The sequence below is a fragment of the Adelges cooleyi genome, unplaced genomic scaffold, assembly GCF_023614345.1.
Source record: "Adelges cooleyi isolate 19-005CV unplaced genomic scaffold, UGA_ACOO_1.1 ACOO_flye_CR_arks_rails_tigmint_CR_PRNA_108, whole genome shotgun sequence".
In the NCBI taxonomy this organism is placed as follows: domain Eukaryota; kingdom Metazoa; phylum Arthropoda; class Insecta; order Hemiptera; family Adelgidae; genus Adelges; species Adelges cooleyi.
In genome coordinates this window covers 2,557,305-2,581,574 of record NW_026095761.1, presented here as the reverse complement: position 1 = coordinate 2,581,574, position 24,270 = coordinate 2,557,305, and the positions used below count along the sequence as shown (strand labels likewise).

Genomic DNA, 24,270 nt, shown 5'->3' with positions numbered 1-24,270 from the left:
CGAACCCCGTTAAAAAATCAATACATTTTGTTTACTAGAACAAGAATAATAATTTTTCGTATAATAAGACAAGCGTTCGTGGCAGTCAGAGTCCACAATAATAGTATGTAACATGTTGGTTTTACTATACTTAGGTACTATTAATAGATGTCGATTAAACACTAATGCGGTTCGTTAGGCAAATTAAATGTCTCGAATGTGCATACTTTGCCTATTGCTCTGTACGGTAGGAACCATATTAGTTTAATTATTGTGAATAAAATCAAATCGTACTACATTCTGCGAAGACTCGCGACACATTTGAATGGCGTTCATACCACATGTTTATTGTTGATAGGAAAAAAAATTAATAAATAATATCATAACGTTTCAATGTACAGAATAAATACTTTATATCACAAAAATGTCGGCGGTTAAAGAACAAACAAGTGTTATGTGTTTTTTCACCGAACACAATATAATATGGAACGCGTATTTCCTACATATATTCGGCTGCCATTTTGTGGACAGTCATTGTTTTGTCCATGACATTTATTGTTTTTTTTCTACGATTTATCAAACAATATATGACGGAGTTATCATTATAAGATTATCATCACCTAACCCAACATTGTATCATGGAAAAGTGACGTAACATTTTTACTTTCTACGAAATTTGTGCACAAAATGGCCGCCTCCCGGCTGGGGACATTTTTCAATCTGAATACGCTTTCGATATTATATCGAGTTCAGTGGTTTTTTTTTTTTTCACTTTTAGTTTAACCACTGTTCTTTGATCATGTCCGCTGCTTTTTCGGCTATCATGATGATTGGCGCGTTCGTGTTGGCGCTGACCAACGTGGGCATGATCGATCCGTCAGCTACTCTGAGACCTTTTATCCCGTACACTCTGAGCTTAGGGTCTACGACGGCGGTCCTGTCCCATTTCGGCCCCATCTTGGCGGTGCCCACCGGATGGTAAATGGTCACCGTGTAATGCCGGACCATGCACTCCCAATAGGAATCCGTGTGAATCGGAACGCCCACGCAACCCGGAAACGGTATGTTGTGAAGGCGGCTGCCGTATTTTTGGAAAGCCGTGGTGTGGCTCATGGCCACCACAAACTTCACTCCCTCGACCAGCCTGTCGACGTCGTCCCGTTCCGTCAAGTAGTTGGGCAGGATCCTCGGATAGTCGAAAGGATTTTTACTCCTCAGCAAAATCTCACCTCGACTTTTCGGCCTCAACAACATCTGAAAGTCAAAAACGAAACACGGTTTTCAGTTTACAACAATTGGTCAGTCATCTCGATCAACAACTATATGGAAATCATCAGTCGGATTCAACCCAATGTTTTCTCCATTCAGAGGTAATTTGTATTTATCGACAGTATTGAGCAAAGGTGGCCTAAGTGCATAGATATTTCACGTCGTGCACTCGTATAGGAAGACTGAGATTCATAGTTTTTACGTTAGAGGACATAGATGTTTATTATGAATATATACAGTATTCACTTATGACATCTAGGCCCTATGCCACCGCTATAACATAGTGTTGTTCATTTAACTCAGTGCATATTTTTTAACTGCGCTAATTCCCCTTGGTTTATATAATTTGATGTATGGTGTCCTTTTTAAGAGTTCAAAAATTAATAAGACGTCTAAGCTTTGACAGTTGGCATAGCATACCCTCAGATTTGCTATGATTAAGATAAGTTAGGCAATACGAATTAGTTATTGGAATTATTAAATAGAACTCTGTTAAAATATAAGACTGTCGAGCATTCAAACTTACAGGAATGGCGGACCAAACGTCTTTGTTGTTAATGGGCTCGTACACAGATTTGTAGAAATCTTCTCTAAGACCGTGAGCTTTCCACAATTGAACACCACCGTCAGAATTAGTGGAACCGGACACAAAGTGCAATTCAATGTCCGGTTGGTCAAACGATTTGTTGTTGAACTTGGTGTTGATAAAGGCCAACCCTTCGACACCGCCCATGACCGTCAGAGGTCCGTCGCCCATCGTCGCATAGTTCAAGACGGTCTGGACGTTTTCCACTCTTTCTTGGATCAACGAGACCTTAAATGCAATGTCATTAACTTCGTGAAAAAAAATTATTGGAAATATAGTTCACGTTGCCTGCACACTTACATGCTGGTTGATCACAAACGCTAGTCCTCCTAACCCGATGTGATCTTGAAGGTTTTTGCCGACGTTTAAATCGGCCAGAACGGGTATACCGAATTTCATTAATTGATCTTTAGGGCCGACTCCGGAGAGCATCAGTAAATGAGCAGAGCTTATCGATCCGGCCGAAAGTATCACCTCTTTAGTCGCCCTGACAAAGTACCGAGTCTTGTCTTTGACCAGTTCGACGCCGTAAGCAATTTTCGTGTCCGGATTGATAGCTACACGGGTAGCTTGTGAATTGATTGACACGTGCAGGTTCTTTCTGAGTCGAGCAGGTCTCAAGAAAGCTTTGGCTGTGCTGCAGCGCGCTCCCCTTCTGATAGTGCCTTGAGGTATCATGAAACCCGTTTGACGCTCGCCATTAATGTCTCGTATGTCATAGCCCATCTCAAGGCCGGCTTCGACAAACGCATCGGACAGTGGTGTCTTGTACGGTGCCTCGGAAACAGTCAGGTATCCTCCGATTGAGTGGTATGGAGTGCGTGCCAAGTACGGGTTTCGGTTGTCCTCTGATTTTTTAAAGTAGTACAACACGTCGTCGTAACCCCATCCAGGGTTGCCTTGGTTCAGCCAATTGTCATAGTCCATTCGGTTGCCACGAACGTACATCATGTAGTTCAGCACACTAGAACCACCCAGGACTTTACCCCTAGGCCAGTTACAGCGTTTATTTTGCATTGCTGTAAAGAGAACAAAAAAAAAAAAAGCTATAATTTTATTTCCAAAAAATAATTTTCTCCAAAACAGTATTGATATTATACCCAAGTATACAATATTTTATTTTTTACAAAATCTGTTGTACAAAAAAAGTATATTACCTATTGTTATTGTTTGAATGTACTCCAGTAGGAAACTAATGTGAACGAGAACGACTTTATTCTACAATTATGGAATAGTGAATGTTATGTGAAATGGTGAATATGACTGTGTTCAGTGTTATTTAAAAAATATATTTCTAACACCTATTTAGACAATAAGTTTTGACGTTTAAGTCAAAGTAATAGGTAGCTAGTGAGTTAAATGAAGTAATATTTTGTGATGAATGTAAGTAAAGAATAATTTTTGTTTACTAGTCAAATTATAGTTTTCACGATACTTGTAAACAAATCGTGTATAAATGATGTACTAAATGTACTATAATATTGAGAACGATGTGTGATAGAAAGAGAAAGAAACGAACATTTCACCGACCAGGCTTGTGACACACAATACACAAGCTTAAATTGATTAGACAACACCTTAGATAAACATTATTTGGTGATTTTTTTTAGAAAGTTATGCCGTTCACAAACATTGTCTTACCACAGTAATATTGAATAATCATTTAACGTTAAGCGTGACAATATGTTATTATTATTGACGAGTGACAACATGGTTATGTATTGATACCGGTGTTCTCTGATATTCGATTATAGGTGATTTAATACAGAAGGGTTTTTACAGTAATAATTATATGATTCTCACCTAAGCATGCAGTGTCCTGGGGTTCGGCCTTATACTGCCAGTCGAGCTGACTGAGTTGTAAGTAAGCGGCCAACAGAGGCACGTCGGACAGCTCGGTTTCATCTCCGCCGGCTTCTATCAACAGTACGTTCCAATCTTCGACTTCGGTCAATCTGTTAGCTAGTACGGCGCCTGAATCGGATGGATAATATGCGTGTTAAATAATAATTAAACACGATAAACAATAACATTGTCAATAGCCCAAATGTTCTTGTTGGCTCACCCGCTGAACCGGCGCCGACTATGATGAAGTCGTACTCTTCCAGCAGCAGTTCTCCCGGCTGATCGATGATTCTGGACTCGGGATCGTTGACTTCATAGTGGAAGTAAGCTATTGCCGCCACTAGTACGGGAAGGAACCAGGCTACGTTGGACGCGGCCCCCGCTAAAGCTCCGACTGGTATGGCTTCTACACCACTCATGGTAGCGCATGCTATCGCAACTTTGATTCTGAAAAATAATAGCAATAATATAGGTTGTCGCCGTCGTTTGAGGTCAACACTATCGACGGTGAAACTAACCGATGCCAATTATTATTATTATTCACCGGACACGCCGGAAGTGGAAAGGAAGATAGAAACCGCGCCCGACGTGACAATCGTCACGTGTACCTATAACGCCGCATCTCGCTAACCCAATTAATTATTATTATTGTTATTTTTAGAAAATCTGATTTATCACAGACCTAATCATCTGCGTTGGGCCGAAAAAATCTGACGGAAAGTAGTAAAGCATTAAATACGCTTTCAGCAAGACCGGATGAGTTAGCAATTCACTTAGGTTATAAAGAACAATTGAAAATGTTCGGTTAATTCGGTAGAGTTGAAAAAAAATTCGAATGTTATTGTACCAAAAATGAGAACAGTATTTGGGCAATTTAGCCCGGAGTAAACATTTATATAGTTTCGCATTATGAGCTCTATGGAGGTGTAAGACTAGGGTGACCGACCCCGTGTAGTTGGTAGTGTAAGGCGAAGATAAAGAAGGAGAAGAAGATACAGTTTCGCATTAGACATAATTTGAATATTAGTAATTATATAAATTTCAGCATGTATACAAATTATAAGTTTTGTTTTAACGAATTTTAATTAATTTTCATATAATATATTGTTAATGATATGTATCAATAAGCTTATATCATTTATCTAGTCTTATATGATACTCTCTCCTCTTGCATAGCCATTGACTTTTAAGGAGATCCATAAGAAGAAAAAAAGTTAACTCTTTGGAAATTTAAATTTGTGTTCGGCTAATTTTTTGTTTTTATTACTGAACTTAATGGGATATTTTTCAAAATGAATTTACCTAAAAGTCAATTTGACGATTTGAGTTCGGAAAAATAACTATATTTTGACGTATATTATTAAATTGAAACGAACTCTATTTTTAATGTCCTTGCAGAGATTTTAATTATGTAGTTAACTTAAAAAAAAAATATATTAATTTCGTTGACTTTACACATTTTTCGTTCGGAGTGATAGCGAGTAAGTTAAAATTAAAAATCGTTGGACCTCAATGAGATTTATTAAAATAGATTAAATTCGTTAAAAAAATAGAATCTTCCATGTTTAGGACGAACTGTCAAAAGACCAATCAACGAGATGGAAACTTAGATCGCACTGTTATTCCATTGAAGGCGTTTAATATATATATATATGTATATAAAATTTTATCATGAAATTAAACATCTATAATTTACGTGTACATAATAGACTCACGTGGTTTTATTGTGACATCAGTTGGAACTATTATTCAAATATCTTTTATACCGCTAAATGCTGTCGGATGGTAACTTGTGACGACGGCGGTATAAACAACACGGAATCTACTTGTTTCGGTTAGATCAACGACCTTATACACTGGCGTAAAGATGAACACAGAACCTCTCTCGTATAACGGTATCCATGAACAAGAACGTGGCCACCTCTCTTCAGTGCCGAACCTGTTTCAGTACAGCTGACACAACAAGTAACCGCGCGCCGGCACACACTTGTGGGAGAGACATTGACTTGTTTGCCCTCCGACAATGAACTTGAAATGGTTTTATTGTTTTTGTTGCGATTTTACAACGAAAAACGTACTATTTTTCACTTTACCGCCGTCGAAGATGGAAAGTGATATCGGTCAATCGGTTGTCGGATATTTTTCAAATGGTGTCTAAAAAATATACAGATACCAATAAATTTCACCGAGCATCGTGTCAATGGCGTTTTAACCGCCAGATTTCTATAGGCATTGACGAACGCACACGTGTCTTGACACGATGCTCAACAATACACGGCGAGTTTGGCCAATCGAATTATTATTCTATTATCCGAAACGAGGTTAAGTCGAAGCCAGAACGTCAACTCAAGTGGCCGCACGGTGCGCTTCGATTTCTAAACTACAAGACTGTACTGAAAATAATTGGCCTCGGGTGATTAATATTAGAACAATCTAAATAATTTGGTCAAAGTCAAGAGAAAATTCTATACTTTTTGTCGAGGAAAATCTAAACAAAAACTCTTGCCAGTCGGGGTCGGTATGTAGACTCTCTTGGTTTTTAATTTTCGGAGCATTATAGAAAATATATCATTGATTATTAAGCAATTTATTAAAAAAATATAAAAATTTAAGAGGGGGAGAGGGGAATGTATTTCTCACAACATCAAAGTTTTTTAATTTCAATTACCATACTTACTTGATTTTTTTAAAAATCAAGAAATTAAAATAACACAATTCAAAATACATTTATTGTCTGCACACATGTGAATGTATTAGCACAGAGTTACGGACACCCTATATAATGATTCATATTGATACGGCATACTTTTACCGTCTACAAGACGATTAGTTGAACAGTCTAACCCAGTTGATTTCTCTTAAAATGTATTAAATTTTATCTTTTCAGAAGGCGTTTTGACATAAAGTGACCTGATTTTTCTAATAATTTGCATTAAAACCATCTTTCTCCAACTGGCCGTATTACTAACTAATGGTTTACAAATGGCAACCTACACGTTTACCAGTTATATTTATAGACCAGTGGTCTACAAAAATCATCAAATTCAGTTTTGAAAAATGTATTCTCTCCAGTTGTTAAAAACAACATCTTCAACTAACTCATAGTCGGGAACACTAGAAAAATAAAACATTATAAGAAAATTGGCTGGATAAATTCGCTAACAAGCGTTAACTATAAAGTAATTTTTCACTTCCAGTTATAATAATTTCTAAGCACCTATGACCTTCCCGTCCTCACTGTATTGGCCTTATTTGTATTTGTTGTTCTTTGTATCATTGTTCAGGGTAATTTCGAATTGCAGAAATCCAAGAAGGCTAATTTTGTTATTTCATGGTTTTGTAATTGACGGATGCCAAAAGCAAACAATCTTATTTGTGTACACACAATATATACAAGTAGGGTGTCGGACCATAATTGGTTTACTCGTCGATAAGTACTTCACAAATCTTACTTTGTACGCTGTCACACTCTATTTATCGCCTTGGGATATTTGTTCTTCAAATGATGTATGACCAACAAATGTGGTTTATCGAAAATTACATTCAACAAAGAAGAAAACTAAGAAAGAAATAGTCAGTATTTAATCTGTCAATATATATTTAATATAACTCCAAATGCAAAATTATATCGTGTTTTTAAACAATGTGATGAACAATTTTTAACTTAAATAACATTGAAAAAAGTATCAAAAATGGTAAACGACTAGTCAACTATTCTGAATTAAAAAGTTAATGAAATGTATGCGTTACCATTTAGTTTTCAAAAGTTGATGTAAAATTAATTAGTTTAGGAGGGGGTAGGAACATAAACATTTGTGGAAAATTGAGACCACATTATATAAGAATATCATTTCTTATTTAAGATATACAATAAATTTTATATTTTATGTGAAGTAAACTAAACTAAAAATAACTAGCAAGACTTCAAGGGTTGTTTTAGTTAACATCGTTTACACTGTTGTATCACTGATCTTCCTAATAACCAATAAAAATTAAGTATATTTTTTAGAATAGGATAATTATTATAAATGTTTTTAAAAAAAGCTTAAAATACGGGACACACTTTTTTTTTATTGACTTATTATCACCAGAACTTTTCTGGAAAAAATCAATTCTATTTGTCTACATTTTTTTTTAGTGAGTGAGTAACGTGTGATTTTTGGACGGTTTACATTAAAGGAATCAAAACATCAAAGCATAATTAACTGAACATATGTAGTATAATAATATGTATACATATATTATGATATTATGTCGTCAATTGAATATTATATTCTTGGACATTTTTATAATGTTAAAATTATATACGAGTACATTTCAATGGAAATTTAATAGCTAAAAATAAATTATATATTATATAAGGTAATTATAACACATAACAATCAATATGTAAGATGTTAATAAAATAGTCATTATTAAAATATGTATTATTTTATACTTAGAATATTATTTTTAATATTGAGTAAAGATGAATTACAAAATAGCATTTTTCAGTTAAAAAGTATAAAATTATAACACAAAAAAATATTAATTGTAGTAATTATTCACAAGTCAATCATGGCAGCACCTTAAAAAAAATTTCGGATGAATATTATTTAATTGCTCTTAGATACTTTTTTCCATTTTTTTTTTATGTGGTACTAAAAAAATACTTTTAATACTTAATATTATTTTTTTTTTTTAAATATTTTTTTATAGGAAATTGTTAAATTTTATAAAAATACAAAAATTTTAGTATACTTACAACTCGGACAACCTGAAATTAAAACAAATGTATAAATTTTATAAAAGTAGAATAATTTTAATGTACTCACCACATCTATCGCAACCTGAAATTTAAAAAAATGTTTTTTAAAATATTTTTTAATAATAAATGATTAAATTTGATAAAAGTAAAATAATTTTAGTATACTCACATCTATTCCAACCTGAAATGAAAAAAAATGTTTTTATTAAAAATACTTTTTAACATTACATTGTTAAATTGAATAAAAGTACAGTAATTGTAGTATACTCACCTATTGCAAGATCTGAAATTAAAAAAATTTTTTTGTTTAATAACTGATAATTTATTTATAATATAAATAAAAAAAATACAAATTTGAAATCATTTTTATTTCCTATACCAGGTGTTTGTTTAACAATGACCCAGTCAATAACTTAGAAAACACTACACTTTTTTTAATTATTATTTTATAGTTATTACTAGGTACAAATTAAATATAAATTTTTTTTTAAATAACCTCGTCCCTATGTGTTAAAACTTTATAAACTAAAGGTTTTTTAAATAGTAACGTATATATTTAATTAACTTTTTAAATTAAGAATAACTTGCTGATAATTTTTGCTGACGAGAACCAGTTTTAGATAATAATAATATTATTAGGGTGTAAAATTTAGAACAAATAGAAGGGTTGAGAGTGGAGGTTTTTTTTGCGCGTATCACTCAACTGTACTTCCCCTCCCGTCCTTACATTTAAACTTTAATAACTTTGAAACTAATTATCCAAAGCTGGTTATCACCCTGTCAAACTGTTCAGCAAATTATTGTTAATTAAAAAAAATATTCATATATTTACGTTACCATTTAAAAAAATTAAGTTCGTATGGTTTTAAAATAAAAGGGATGGAGTTATATACTTATTAAAAATAATTTTAAAAAGTTCAATATTTTCTATAAGTTAGTGACTGGGTCATAGTTAACCAATCACCCGGTACACCGTTAAAATACTGAAAAAAATACAATTAACTTCAATGATAATATACAGACATTTTATGTAGTTACTAAAAATGCTACTGTAATAATAATAAACCACTATAAATCTTTAAATGTAATAAGGCATTTATATTAGATAATATATTACATTGATATTTTTAATATTATAAAATAAAAAAACATAATTTAAAATAATTTGTACTACCTTCACAAAAATCGCTTTCTGAAAAAAAAAACATTTATATAACAATGTGGGTTTACACTTAATTTTTCAAGTCTGTTTTACTCAATGATTACCGTATCAAAATATTCGGTATAAATGAATAAAAAAAACTTAATTTATACTTAACTTTATAGACGATTTAAGCTAATGAGAACAACCCTAGCTAAGACTACATCTGAAATTATTGTAGTATCTATTTCATCAAATTCGGTTCAGTAGTTTTAGTAAAAAATTATTAAATTTGATAAAAGTAAAATATGTTTAGTTACTCACCCCAACAACCTGAAATTAAAACAAATGTTTTTTATAAATATTTTTCAAAAATAAATGATTAAATTTGATAAAAATACAATAATTTTAGTATACTCACAACTATCATCAGCTGAAATAAATTTTTTTTGTAATAAAAACGTATTTATAATATAAATAAAAAAACAAAATAAAAATATTTTTTTCAAATTAAGAATAATTTGCTGAACATTTTGACTGGTCGATAACCAGTTTTCGATAGCTATCTTCAACGTTATTCGAGTTTAAAAAATAGGACGAAAAGAAAGGTGAAAAGTAGAGATATCTTTATCTGCATGGATTACTTAACCGTACTTCGCCTCCCGTACTAAATTTAAAACTTTAATATTTTTGAAACTAATTATTCAAAACTGGTAATCGACCAGTGAAACTCTACAGCAAATTATTTAAAAACTTGTCAAAAGGTTGTTGTTCCAACCCCTTCGTTATATCTGTTAAATGAAATATCTGACGAAGTAACGTATAATAAATTGTAAAAAATGCGAAATTATAATACACTTATTTACGTAAACATATACATACCACGTGCTAGAAAAAAACAATTTCATAACAATCAGTAAATTAAATGTCAGATGTAAAATATTATTTACTTGTAATATTGTCTTGTATTATATTGTCTTTATTATAATATTGTCAAAAATGCGAAATTTACCAAAATGATTGTTTACTTTTCTACGTTAACTTAAAAAACGTAAAGTTATTATAATTCAAAATACGTAAGTATTGTACATAGCCGCATTGGATTATAAGTTAATTAAAAAATGTTAGTAATAAAATGATTATTATCAAAAGAATAAAAATATTATGTGTATTGTTTTTTATTGTTTTTAAACGTAAACATACTTCTAGAAAATACTTGTGTTGCTGGCGGGGTTACTGAAAATGAATAAAGTTGTAATTAGCCAAAGGGACAACACAATAAAAAAAATGTACATTCAAACAAAATGGACAATATAGGGTACATAATAGCTATAAAAATGAAATCTATTTGTTAAAATATAAGAGTTTATACAAAATAATTGCAGTCTGAACCTGCTCTATTTAATTAGGTACATCTAAAGGTAAGATTTAATTAAATTATTTAACCTTTGAGATCATAAAATAGGGGAAAATATGTTTTCTATTTTCAATTATTTTTATTTCTTTTATTGTAGCATAAACAAAAATATCTTGACTGTTTTTACTATTTACTCTTCCAGTCTATACTAGGAGAAAACAATAGTTGTATCTGCTTTTAACTAGATGCGCGAAGAGTGATTACACTTTATTCTACAGTATCGTTAATTATAAATAAATACCTCGAAATAACTAAAACTCCTCTAGCACGGTTATATACGTTTAAGTACGAACGCCGTTTGAAGTAATACAGTAATCTAACTACTCATTTTAAATAAAATAATATAGCACTAACAATACAGAAAAGTCGATATGTAACTCGTATAGGTTAGGTTCAAGAAATTTGTTTTTTTAAGGTATTACTTCAAGTCATATGTCTGCATATGAAATTTGTCTTGCTTAACATGAAGGTAATCATTTGATGAATTGTTGTGTTGTACATTAGAAATATTACAATTATTATTTACTTATCTATACCGACCGGATATTCTACTGGAGGTTCTAGAAAATAATACATTTGTAACAATCAAGGGATAAATTCCGGATACAATAATGCAATGTAATTATATAATTTTGTAAAAATGCAAAATCATCTAAATTATTATTTACTTATCTAAACGTAAAAACGTAAAGTTATTACGGTCCCAAATAAGTTACTATTGATCATAAAAAATGTTGGAAATAAAATGATTTTTTAACGTCAACATACCTGGTGGCCATAATATCTGTGCTGGCGGGGTTTCTGAAAATGAATAAAGTTATAATGGCCCAAAAATAACAAAACAAAAAAAAAATTGTACATTTAAACCAAATTGACAATTTTGGGTACATAATAAATATGATAATCAAAACTATAGTACTGTACATAGCCACTCAAATTAAAAATTTATTTAAAAAACGATAGAAATAAAATTATTATTATAAAATAAAATACGACTATAATGTGAATATGTACCTAATAATAATTATTAAACATTTCAAAATAGTATATAGTTATACATACTGTTTTGGTTTTCAACAGAACCATGTATAAAAAAATCGCTTTGAATAAAATGAAGTAAAATAAATATATAAAATAGGGTGCCTCATAAAATGTATTTGAAATATCAAAGAAGGCGTCGTTAATAATTTTAAATTAATGAATTAATAAATTGAGCATAAAATAGAACAAGTTTGTTAAGTATTGTCGAAAAAAAAGAATTGCTTTAGGCCCTCACATATTATGTAGACAGTATAATATTGTACAATTTGTTTGATTTTACAGCGTTAACTTTAAGAACTATGCTATAATATTAACATAACATTTTAAGTGGCATGGATACTGAAACGTTACTTAACCTATAATTACCCGTAACCTATTATTTAATATAACTAAACGCTATAAAACCACTATAATGCATGTACCACACATACTACTACATGTACTATACAGTATACATGCAATGTAAGGAATGAAATTTCCAAAAATCAAAATGATATTTTATTTTTACCAAACAGCATAAATAGAACAGTATAGAAAACAAATTTCGCAAAAAAATAATCACTAAAACCTGTAATCGATTATATTAGATCATGGTAATAACGAGCACCGTTAGAACGTATTTCGACAGAGGATTTTAGGAGGAATAAATAAAATGATTAATAATTAATATAGGAAAGTTGATAACTAACTCGTATGGGTTCAAACAAAATATAATAATAACACTTACCTCCGGGTCTTGCGTTTATGACTGAAATAAAAAAAAATTTAAAAAAAACAAAATTTTTACCATATTATTAAAATTATAATAAACACACATTAGACTAATCAATGTAAACATCTAAAAATATTGTTTTAACTAAATCATACACAAAAATATATTTGTAAAAATATATAATAGTATATGTTACCTGTAACTATTGTCAGAACAAAAAACATTTGTAATATCATTCTGGCAAAGTTTCTTCTAAATACAATTTGTAAAAACTACTGCAGCTAATAGTAAAAAAAATTATAAATTTATATTAACACTGAAACGTTACGGTAAATTGATTTGAAGACAATTCGACTTGTAAATGCTAAATAAATACGATAAACGCTGTAATATATACAGTGATATTATCTACTAAAATGTTATTTATTTAAAAAACAACACAATACAAAGGCAAGTCATATTTATTTTTGTTTCCAAAACGTTTGGCTTCGATAACTAAATGTAACCTCCACTAAAAACTTATTTGTTTAAAATAAAACAACAACATTTGTATTATTTGTTTTTAAACCAGACCTTAAGTCGAAAACAAGGTATATATTTTTGTACTTATCGAAGTAATACTTTAACTTCATGCATAAGAAAATTGGGTATTTAATACATATACTATGTTTAAAGTAACCGAACAAAATCCACCTTGACATCATAGAGAGGCTTCAGGCCTCTTATACACATGTGTATAAGTTGTTAACGTTAGGCCTTTTGGGACGACATAAAAAAGATTTTGATCTTGTAAAATTAAAAACATGTCAAAGTTAAGTTACGCCTAAATAAAATAAATATTGTTCTTGGAACGAATTTTTTATGTCGTCCCAAAAGGCCTAACTCAACTTCAACAATATGTTCCTAATATTGTTTTTTTTACAAGCTCAAACTCAGTTAATCTATCATATATCACACAATAATTATGTATCTTTTTCAATCCCTGGCTAAAATGGTTTGTAGTTTTATGACACAAGTGTCTATATCTGAAATAATATTTTGAGAATCATGGGCTTAAACAATCAAATCACCATATAGCTATACTATTTCCATGGGTTGGAGGCTAGTTCAGGATTATGGAAAATAAGCACAATATTTTTGTTTAAAAACTTGTAATTTTTTAAAAATTTTCCATCATCTTTACAATGAGATTTAAAACTAAAAATTTACTACGAATTATGCATCAAACAAGTATTTAAAAATGTATACCAGGTCTTCAACATTTTTGTCGTTTTTCATGTTTTTTAGAGTACGGTTATAATACAAAAAAAGTTGTGTACGTTAACAACTTATACACGTGTGTATAAGAGGCCTGAAGCCTCTCTATGATGTCAAGGTGGATTTTGTTCGGTTACTTTAAACATAGTATATGTATTAAACACCCATGCATGAAATTAAAGTATTACTTCGATAAGTATAATTTAAAAAAGTTCTATTCTTCACTCCTAAAAATAGAGACAACCCACCCTCCCCTCTATACAAAAAGTTATGTCGTTCGATTAATTGGTATGCTGCGTTCTATTGGCAACCCGGATTAATGGGCAATTCGCTTTATGTATATATTTTTTTAATAAAGTTATTTATATTATATAGGTACATGAAAGGGGCATAGTGTAGACAATTCTAGAAACACCGGTGTTAGACCAGCTACCGCGCCGTTCATCAATTCAGTTCATTTGTCAGTTACATGTATTACATAATAGGTGTACTATTACTTTATGTAAATAAACCATTGTACCTAAATAGTTTCTTTGTTTTTTAATAAGTGTTAATATATTCAATTTTCGTTTTGTTCCAATTATGTTTTTTTAACAATATTCAATATCCAAAACACTAAAAGCCGCTAGTATATTTTGTTTGCAAAACGGGTGTGTACTTTTTTTTTTTGTTCAACTTCGACGCTTGTGTGAAAAAAGCTATTGTTTTCACAATGTTGTGTTTTTTTTATTATGATGGTTTATAAACAAGCTACAAGACTGAAGACTGCGGTGCTAAATTATATTGAACTATTTTAGGTATATTATTGAGTTCTTTTAAACCTATGATTAGAGGTGGTAAGAAACTGTGGTTTAAACTGTGCTTGGCTTAGACTATGCTGGTTTATAGTGTGCTGGATTCTTACTATTTCTAGATTCGCATCAAAGCGGAAATTGTGATAAAATCACATTCAGATTTAATAATTGCTATGAACCAACTTTGCTAACTTCTTCTGTGCTGGTTTGTTTATTCGTGTCATGGCGTGTAAGACTTTTCCTATGGAATAAAACAAAATAGTGAAACAAAATAGTTTGTAAAATCCTTTTATGAACTTTTCTTCTAGCAATTTCAATTATTTATGTTGGTGGTTGGAGACAAGTCGTGTCAAAATACATGATTAAACGAAAGACAATAATAATAATAATAATAGTTTAGGTACACTCTAATGGGATTTCTACTAATAACAATAACTTATTATTTTAAGATATTCGACAGTGTAAAATTCAATATTATTGCTCTGCGACAATATATACATTGCCGATAAACGATTCTGAGGTGAAATTACTGAGAACCGGTGGAAGAGTAGTGGTCTGGGGCGGCTTGACAATGTCTTTGATTTGATTCGCTGCCCGTTTCATGGAACGGCGCAATTCGGAAGTGACGTTCATTATGAAATTGCCCAAGTCTCTCATCAGCCGAGGACTTTCGTACGGGTCGTCCAACACCTTGGCGTTGAACTCCTCAGACTGTTTCACTAAGTCGGCAGCGGTGTTTTCGAATTTGTCAAGTGCGTGTTTTGCCGTGTGATCGTCCTCGTTGTCGGGTTTGTTCACTCTGTCGATCTTATTCATCCAAGAAGACATTTTGTCTATTATGTTCTTGTTCTTCACCCGATTACCCTGAAAAAAATATACAGGATAATCATAATGGGCTTAACACATTTTTTTTCCATAATGTTTTTATGCAATGTGATCTCCATTTTTTGGAATTTTTTTGTTTTTACCCCCCCCCCTCTCCCAACTTACTTATTTTTATAGCAACTTTTGAAACTTGTAACGCATACACACGTTCAAGTTACTGAAGTATCAAGTGTAGGGCAGGAGGAAAGGTGGAGTGTAGTATAATTTTTATCTGCACGCACTTCTCCTACCGCCCTAACTCACTCTTATAACGTGAAAAATAGTTGTACAAAATTGATTATACCAACCAGCCAAAAATTGTAAATGCATTATTTTTAATTTAAAAAGTTAATGAAATTAATGCGTTGCCATTTAAGTTTCAAAAGTTGCTATCAAAAAACAAATACCAAGTTGGGAGGGGGGTACACGAAATTGTGAAAAATTGAGATCACAGTGTATTAAAACAATATGAAAATCAAAAATTAAATTTCTTATTCAGACATATTGAGTGGTTCACGATAAAATAAGTATCCTGTGTAATTGAAACCGCGTGAACAGTTTAATATTTTTCAAAATAAAACATCAGTCTATTAAATATATATATATATATATATGATTATTCGAAGCAATCCTAATGATGGCATACAAAAGTGTACAACTGTGACAATTTACTACAAGTTACAAGTCAAACCCTGTTTAATTAACTCACAAATATTTGTCAACTACTCTTCTATCAATCCGTGTTTGGTTATTAATTTTTCATACATTTTTAAAATAGATATTTAATAAACGTATTGGACATCTCCCATAGGAAAACATTTTTTTTTTAAATCTGTACGTTAATAACAAAAATAAATAGAATAACGTTAAAAAAAATTTTTTTTTAATTTCTAATTTTTATTTAATTTGGAATAAAATAAATTTTCAATATTCACGGAAGAAAAAGTTAGGTACTTTAATGGTATTATTTTGGTACGATGTACTTTTCTAAGCCAATTATTAAATTTCTGTGAACATTTTACCTTTAAATCTACTCGTTCTCATTTTCCTGACACTTAAAGATCATCTGACTTTGTCATTCCACATAACTCTAAGTTTTTATATCGGCTCTATCCATTTCTTAATTATTTCTATTTGCCAGCTATTGTAATTTTGATATTTCATCAAACCACACCGCTGTTGTCTCTATTTTATCCAACTTAATCACTCTACACACAATAATAATTTAAGGGATTTTTCGCGCAGAACGACTACTATATTAAGTTGTTCATACCTCGGCCTGTTCCAAAAGGCTTTTCAACCCTCCTTTGGCATACTTGGTGAACCCGTCAAACTCCTTGTTTACGATTTCTTTGATTTTTGCGTCCGCCAATCTTGTTGATTTTATCGCCGACACATAATCTTTGATGGCGACTTGCTGGTCTTCCAGATACGAGTGGACAGTATATATACTTTCAGGATCGATCTGTTTAATTTCACAAACAAAATGTAACACGGATTTAGGTATAAAATACTCTTTTCAGATCACCGTTTTAGTGACAGCATCATCACTTGATGTAGAACACAGCTTAACAAAACACAAATGATTGTTTTTTTTTTTTACTTACATAATCGTAGGTGACCACAGCATAAGTTGTAGCCAAGGCCAAGCTGGCGTACACCAGCACTGCACTGAAAACGGCCATTGTACACGAGGGGAAACGATTGTCAAAAAGTCAATATTTTTCCAAGCAAATTTTGATGCACGCCGATCAGCTTTACCGCCGGGATCCGTCTGTTTCAGAGGCGAACAATACACTTTTAGCAGTGTTTAAATGGCCAACGAGCCGGATCCACTCTTATCGGTATAATTATCCTGTGCAAACTCTAGACAAAGTGTCGGATAACTAATAATTCCACCGACAGGCCGCCGTTAATGGATACCCGTGAAGTGAAACCTGATATCGAATATTTTCACCGTTTTCGAGAAACCGTTTCATTATATTTGATTATAATTATTCAGCCGCGCACTGGGAAATAAGTTTATTTTTAACATAATATACAAAATTATTATTCTAAAACCAATCAAAAATAAATTCTAGTCATAAGAAATGGGATGACAGTTATAAGTATTTCTTCATATTAACTAAAGCTTATAAAATAGTAGTGCATAAGCTATTTAAATCGGCTTTTTAGTTGTTTACCTGTTACAATTTTTTAAAAAGTTAAACAAATCTGTACTGCGTTTTTTTATTGAAACCCCTTATGGGTTAATCTATTATTTCTTGTCGATAATATTTTTAATGATTTTGAATTATACTTAATAATTTTTGTCGTTTATTGCTTCGTGTCGAAGAGTTATCACTTTCAGTTGTAATAATTCCAAAACACCTGTGGCCTATGTGATCCTAATATTATGCTCCATCTTAATGTACTGATGTTTTTTTTTTTACTCTCTCACTACAAAACAAATGATTAAATTTACAACGTTATGTAAACGAATATTTTTTATTGACCCTTTCAGATCCACGGGTCAGTTTCAATGACTTAATTTTTAATAATTTATAATCAATTAACGAATATAGTATGTTTATAATTGGTATAGCTTGTTAACTTAAGCAAATTAGTTGCTAGTGGGGTGATTGTAAACAAACGTGACCAAAAATAATTGTCAATACAATTTTACCCGTATCTATACAACCACAGTCATGCGACAACTGCCAACTATTGAACTGTACCTGGTATTATGTATATAGATAAAGTAAGTATAAATGTTGTCCGTACAGTCCATACAGGTGTTATTAAAAACAGCAGTGATATTGATACGATAATGAATCATTATCAGTTTTCATAAGAACTATAATAATTATATTGTTGTTATTAAAACCATGCCATAAAGTATCATATTATTATAAACCCGTACCAAAACGCTATGTAGTACATTTTATTATCTTTAAAGAACCGATAAAATAAAATGTAAAATGAACCTTGGAACAGACGTAACGGTATTATTATAAAAAGTTGCGAACAAATATATTTATTTATCAAGTATTTCACGTTTAAACAATATAATAAGGATTTTATGTGTATAAAATAATAGTTGGTTAATGTATATAATAATTAATGCAAATTATCAAAGCGGCCAATACTCGCAGTGACTATAATATGATATTATACAGCTAACTGGTAAAAACATGAGACAGTTTACTACTTTTGTAAAATCACTAATTTCTTCCTTTGGCTTTAGTCGGTGCTGTTTTTTTCCCAGCGTCTTGGACTTGTTTCTAAAAAAAACATAAAATAAAAAATCATTAAGAAAAATAACAAAATGGAGGTATGCAACAAAATCCGTTTTTTTTTAGGAAATATCAAAAAAAATCTCTCAATATTTACCCCTACTGATTTTGCAATCTCATCAATTTTGTTGATTATCTCCATGAAGAAGTTGCCAATGTCGTCTAACATCGGTCGGACTTCCGGACGGGCCGCTTGGACTTTCTTTTTAAAGTCAGGCGCTCTTTTCACCATCTTGTCGATGGCTATTTCGAATTTGCCCACAGCCGTGCGACCCGTTTGCTTCGACAAATCGGTGCCGTTTCCGTTGTTCAAGCTGTCCAACTCGCCAAGCCAATAGTTCAATCTGGCCTTTACCTTCTCGTAAATAGGATTCGTGTCCACCTGTAACCGCGAATTAAACCATAGAGTAAAAATATATAGAGCTTTAGCATCATAATATAGCGTCCTGTACTCAGAAACGAAGTTGAGTTGGGCGGAGAAAAGCGCTTGAAGGGAAAGGATTGAGGATCAGTATGAATGAAACGGAGACAATTGTGTTTGATTTTGGAGAAAGTTATAGGGCAAGACAGGTGGTTATGCAGATGGGTGATAATGAAGTGTGTGAGGTGGATAGGTTAAGTACTTAAGATCGGTAGTACAAAAAAAATGGTGGGTACGAGGAGGACGTGACAGAATGATGCCTATAACATTGAAAGGTAAATTTTATAGGACGGCAGTGAGGCCGACAATGTTATATGGATCGGAATGTTGGACAGTAGACGAGAAAACTAAACAGAGAATGAATTAGGTAAACATAGTTTTTAGTCTTGACATGCGGGTACCCATCCCTTTTCCTCACTGAAACTTTTTTTTTTAATTTTTTACTTCCAAATCGAAAACTCTTAAGCGACTATTCTGTGTTAATTATTGCTGAGGTACCTTCTTCAATGTCGGAGCTATCCCGTCCTTGATGAATTTAGTGAAGTCGGCAAAACCCTTATTAGCAATAGTTTTGATTTTCGCATCTTCAACTCCGCTCGTGAAAACGTTTTCAAACGACTTGTTCATTGATTTTTGGGTGGCCAGTGCTTTAGTAAGCCATACATTTTCGTCTGCACCTGGGGCACCGAGCACCTAGAAATACATATTTTATCACCAATCAAATTATTATACCAATGAATCAAATCAATTATTATCATCTTCGTGATTCAACAATAGCGGTATTCTTCCTCCAATGTCTTTTCTCCCATCCGTTTTACTACTTGTTTTTCCTATCCTGTCTTTCAAATATTCTCACAACACCTCAATCTATTCCCCATCATTTTGTCTGCTATTGATTCCACTTAAATACATATATATATATATATATATATATATCTTACTCAGTAGTCACTCCAATGCAAATCACCCATCTCAAAGTTTTCATTGCAGCCCCTTTATCTCTCATCTATATTACTGAATTTGGCCACACTCACATTCGCCTCATTACAGTGAAATGCAGTGTTTTAAGTTTAATAATTTATTGTGTGGTGTTACTTAAGTTAAGCAGTGTTATTATTATTATGAGCAGTTTTAGTATCATTTTCCCTTGATTTTGGTCATTTGGTGTTTTATTTATATATATTTCTTTGAAAACAGTTTTTTTATCAATAACTTTTTTAGTAGGCAATTAGTTGATTCGGTTTCATTCAAAGATAATATTGACCTATTGACATGCGTTTAATAAAATATTAGTAAAAAATACAAATTATTATGAGCCATTATTTATTGTTGTCTGGGATTCTAAATCTGCGTATTAACTATTATTTGTAATTTATTCATCAATAATCTTTTTAGCAATTAGTTGATTCGGTTTCATTCGATGATAATATTGACCTATTGACATGTATTGTGTCTGTATTTCTAGATCATTAACACCATCAAATCAATTAATTAAGGAGTGTTTTTTTTCCTGAACCGAAATCTGTTTTAGATTTTTTTTCTAGCACGATTAGTTTTTTCTTAAATCGCCTACAAATTAGCACAAAAACAACTTTTTATGGTATTTTTGGCGATAAGATAAAACATTAATATTTTAATTAACTAAATTAAGATATTCTGCGAGCATATTTTTAGTTTTTAGTAGAATTTCATAAATGAAAATAAAAGTATTTAAGTTTGTCCAAATTAAATTCTAACATAATAATATTATGTAGCCAATTTTTAATTCTATTCAACCAACCAAGCGTAGCATAATTATAGAAGTCATCAATACTATTGTCTTTAACTAATCAAATTGTGTCAACGGCATAAGATACAATTTTACTATCTATTTTTATATTAACAATGTTGTCTTGTAGATTTCTATGTTTTGTTACTTAAGTATATTACTGAATACACAATTAATTAGAACAACTTGTGTTCTAACACTAAGGTACACTAAGCAAATAGTTCTAGGGCTTTTCTTCTAATAACTTATACCAGTACCTCAATACTCTAACTTATGTATTAAGACTTTATAATCTACCGAATCAAAAGTTTTTTTTTAAATATTAAGAAAAAACACCAGTTGAAATTGAACGATTATTATAAAAACCATTTCTAGTGGTTTCGAACTTTTGATATAAATTATTTATACATATAAATACAATACCTATATTATATTATTAATATGTTATTTGTTCTTGACCATCAACTAATATTTCATTGTCACATCTTTGCGGGCCTTGTAAAACAACACAAACTCATTGTAGTAGTTAAATACATAATTGCTGATCTGACTAAAATGATTCGTATAGTTATTATAGGATCATGTATTATAATTTTATACACTAAGAGCGTTTAAAAATTTTTTTTTTTAGCAGATAGTACAATAAGTCATATTGTTTTATTTTTAGAAGCGTCCAAAAAAATAATACAATTTGTCTAACGCGGTTTCAAAATATTTATAACTATATCATAGAGGTATTCAAGTTGGTTCGATATATCTTAAGATAAACGTTATAAAAAAGCCAAAAATCGAAATTTGATCGGATATAAATAGGGCAGAGGACTTCTAGCATTTTCATATATGTTTTGCGCAGCTGTATAAAAAGGCCAACCATAAAAAAATTTGTTTTAGGTTATGACAAAGCCAAATCAGTAATTTTATGTTGCATATTTAGGTCTTTTTTGAGACATTTTTAAGATGTATATGATTTTAAGGGGGATTTTTTTGAACATTTACTTTAAAAATAATTAATCAAAACAATAATCAGTAAAAAAATTCTAAGATATTGGAAATTTTTTTTAGAGAAAAGAATGATCAAATTATTAAAATAAAAAATCAATTATTCAATATACCTATCTTTAATAAACTATACATTAATTACAGTATAATTAAGTCAATAAATAGTAAAAGTTTCATTAAGCCAAAGTTTTTATTCATTTATTGGTCGTGAACTCATAGTATAGCATATAAATATAGTTTAATTTAGTCAGTAATTGTATTTTTATTTTTAAATGTTTTAATTAAAGTAATTAATTTGTTATATTAAATCACAAAAAAAATTTTAAAGCATATAAATAGTGCATATTTTAGGGTTTTTAAGTGCATAAGTGCTTGCATATTTAGTGTTTTTTTAGAGCTACAAGTCCTCTGCCCTAGGTATAAATTAAAAAAAAAGAATTCCAATGCATGTTGCCTTTTGTGCATTGTAATTTGTACAATATCGAAATGCAATTTACAACTCCTAGTAATAGTCAAGTCTCCGATACCAAACTTTTACCATATGTTTTATATACATATAATTAAGTACTGTACAAATTTCAGAATTTTTAGCATAAGCCCTAAAAAGTTATAGGCTCCTAAATATTGCACTTTTTAGTAAAATGCTAACTTTTAAAGTTACTTATACATCATAAAAAAAAATTGTTAAAAAAAAATTATGAATCAAAAGAGTTGTATTAGAATAAAAAGAAATTTTAACTTTGATGAGTAAAATTCAATGAAATTTATAAAACTTTCAATTTTTTTAATGATATAATGAAAAATAACAGTTAAATTCAAATTTTTCAGTGAAAATTGCATTTTGATATCATAATTATTGATTAAGTAACGTGGTCGTGAACTTAAGGAGTTTTTACAATAAATTTACAGAATATAGCATCGCCTAAGTCCAACCATTTTTTTAAAACATTTTTTCTTCGCTTTCTCGATTTCGTGGAACTATTTGCATAGGATATTTAAGTTTGAGGCATTTAGAAAATCCACTCGCACACACATCAGGTTATATGGCATGGAATGACCCTATAATATTCTAAGCATGTTTTCTTCGTTACTCTAACAAAATATTGGTGTGTATTTTCAATAAATATGTGTCTGATGAATTTAAATAAATTATTACAATAATTAATACTATTGGTTTAAGAACGGTTATCTATAGGACTAATAATACTATAAACACTCACCTGGGCGGCGACCAAAGCTGTTAATACGATTTGAACAAACCTAGACATGATTATGGCTGGAGAAAAATGTATACTGTTGCCAAATCTACATTCATAATCGTTTATAAACGATAATGTCTACGTTACTATGACCTTGTACCTTGTTACCTCACAATATATATTTATAATTATATACCGATTTATCGTAAGAGACTGTTTTTTTTTTTTAGTAAAATTATTACAATATTTTAGTGTTTTTTTTTTGAAACCGCGTTTAGATAACTACTGTGCTGAAAGATTTTACAAAAATAATTTATAAAAATAGTACGGGTAACGGTGGGGTACCCCAGACGACACATCAATAATTTGTGAAGTAAATTTACCAAGAAAGAATGTAAACCCCATAAAAGCATTGGATTACCTACATCTAAACAACTCAATTGTTTCATCAAAATAGAATGATCGATTCTACAAAAGCCTTCTTAATGGTTTTTTATAGTTTCTATTTTGGGATCATCTAAGTATAATTAGTAAGTAGATTGATATTAAAATGTTTAGTAAACTTTATGTTATATGAGGTAATAACAATAGTTATATACTATTAATACAATTTAATTATTATTCAAACAAATCGGTTGTACTACAGTTATGAACTGGGTCGATTCTCGGGGGCTTATAAATTGTAATTTCGAAATTACCTTCTATCTTTCAATTTTAAACCGCCGGATCCTTTGCAGAGGAAGCTTATTTGTCCATTTGGGAAGAAAGGCTAGACGTTCGAGTTAGGCGACACGGTGTTTAAGATGGTTGTCGAATTTATTACATGTCAGTTTGTGTAATTAACAATAATTAATTAAAAGTTTAAATAATAAAAACAAATTTCAGTGTCCAGACACAAAAAAATGATTTAATTTAGTCATTTAATTTTATTACAATAAAATCAATTTAACATTTTT

General features: G+C 30.7%; 3 protein-coding genes across 3 annotated transcripts; all 3 read right to left on the bottom strand.

Moving 5' to 3' along the window:
• Window positions 1–375: 375 nt before the first annotated feature.
• On the bottom strand, window positions 376–5,616 carry LOC126847526 (glucose dehydrogenase [FAD, quinone]-like). Its single transcript, XM_050587835.1, has 6 exons — window positions 5,395–5,616; window positions 3,900–4,126; window positions 3,638–3,808; window positions 2,135–2,853; window positions 1,775–2,062; window positions 376–1,233 (listed from the first exon to the last, which is right to left on the bottom strand). Exons 2-6 carry the CDS (start codon window positions 4,096–4,098, stop codon window positions 754–756), a joined length of 1,857 nt encoding a protein of 618 aa, XP_050443792.1. The 5' UTR covers window positions 4,099–4,126; window positions 5,395–5,616; the 3' UTR covers window positions 376–753.
• Window positions 5,617–15,126: 9,510 nt separating this feature from the next.
• On the bottom strand, window positions 15,127–17,587 carry LOC126847534 (uncharacterized). Its single transcript, XM_050587845.1, has 3 exons — window positions 17,260–17,587; window positions 16,926–17,117; window positions 15,127–15,652 (listed from the first exon to the last, which is right to left on the bottom strand). The coding sequence occupies exons 1-3, from the start codon at window positions 17,335–17,337 to the stop codon at window positions 15,263–15,265; spliced, it is 660 nt and encodes a 219-aa protein (XP_050443802.1). The 5' UTR covers window positions 17,338–17,587; the 3' UTR covers window positions 15,127–15,262.
• A 1,065-nt stretch (window positions 17,588–18,652) lies between these two features.
• Window positions 18,653–23,476, bottom strand: LOC126847535 (uncharacterized). Its single transcript, XM_050587846.1, has 4 exons — window positions 23,336–23,476; window positions 19,847–20,041; window positions 19,025–19,309; window positions 18,653–18,915 (listed from the first exon to the last, which is right to left on the bottom strand). Exons 1-4 carry the CDS (start codon window positions 23,381–23,383, stop codon window positions 18,856–18,858), a joined length of 588 nt encoding a protein of 195 aa, XP_050443803.1. The 5' UTR covers window positions 23,384–23,476; the 3' UTR covers window positions 18,653–18,855.
• Between the last annotated feature and the right edge of the window lie 794 nt (window positions 23,477–24,270).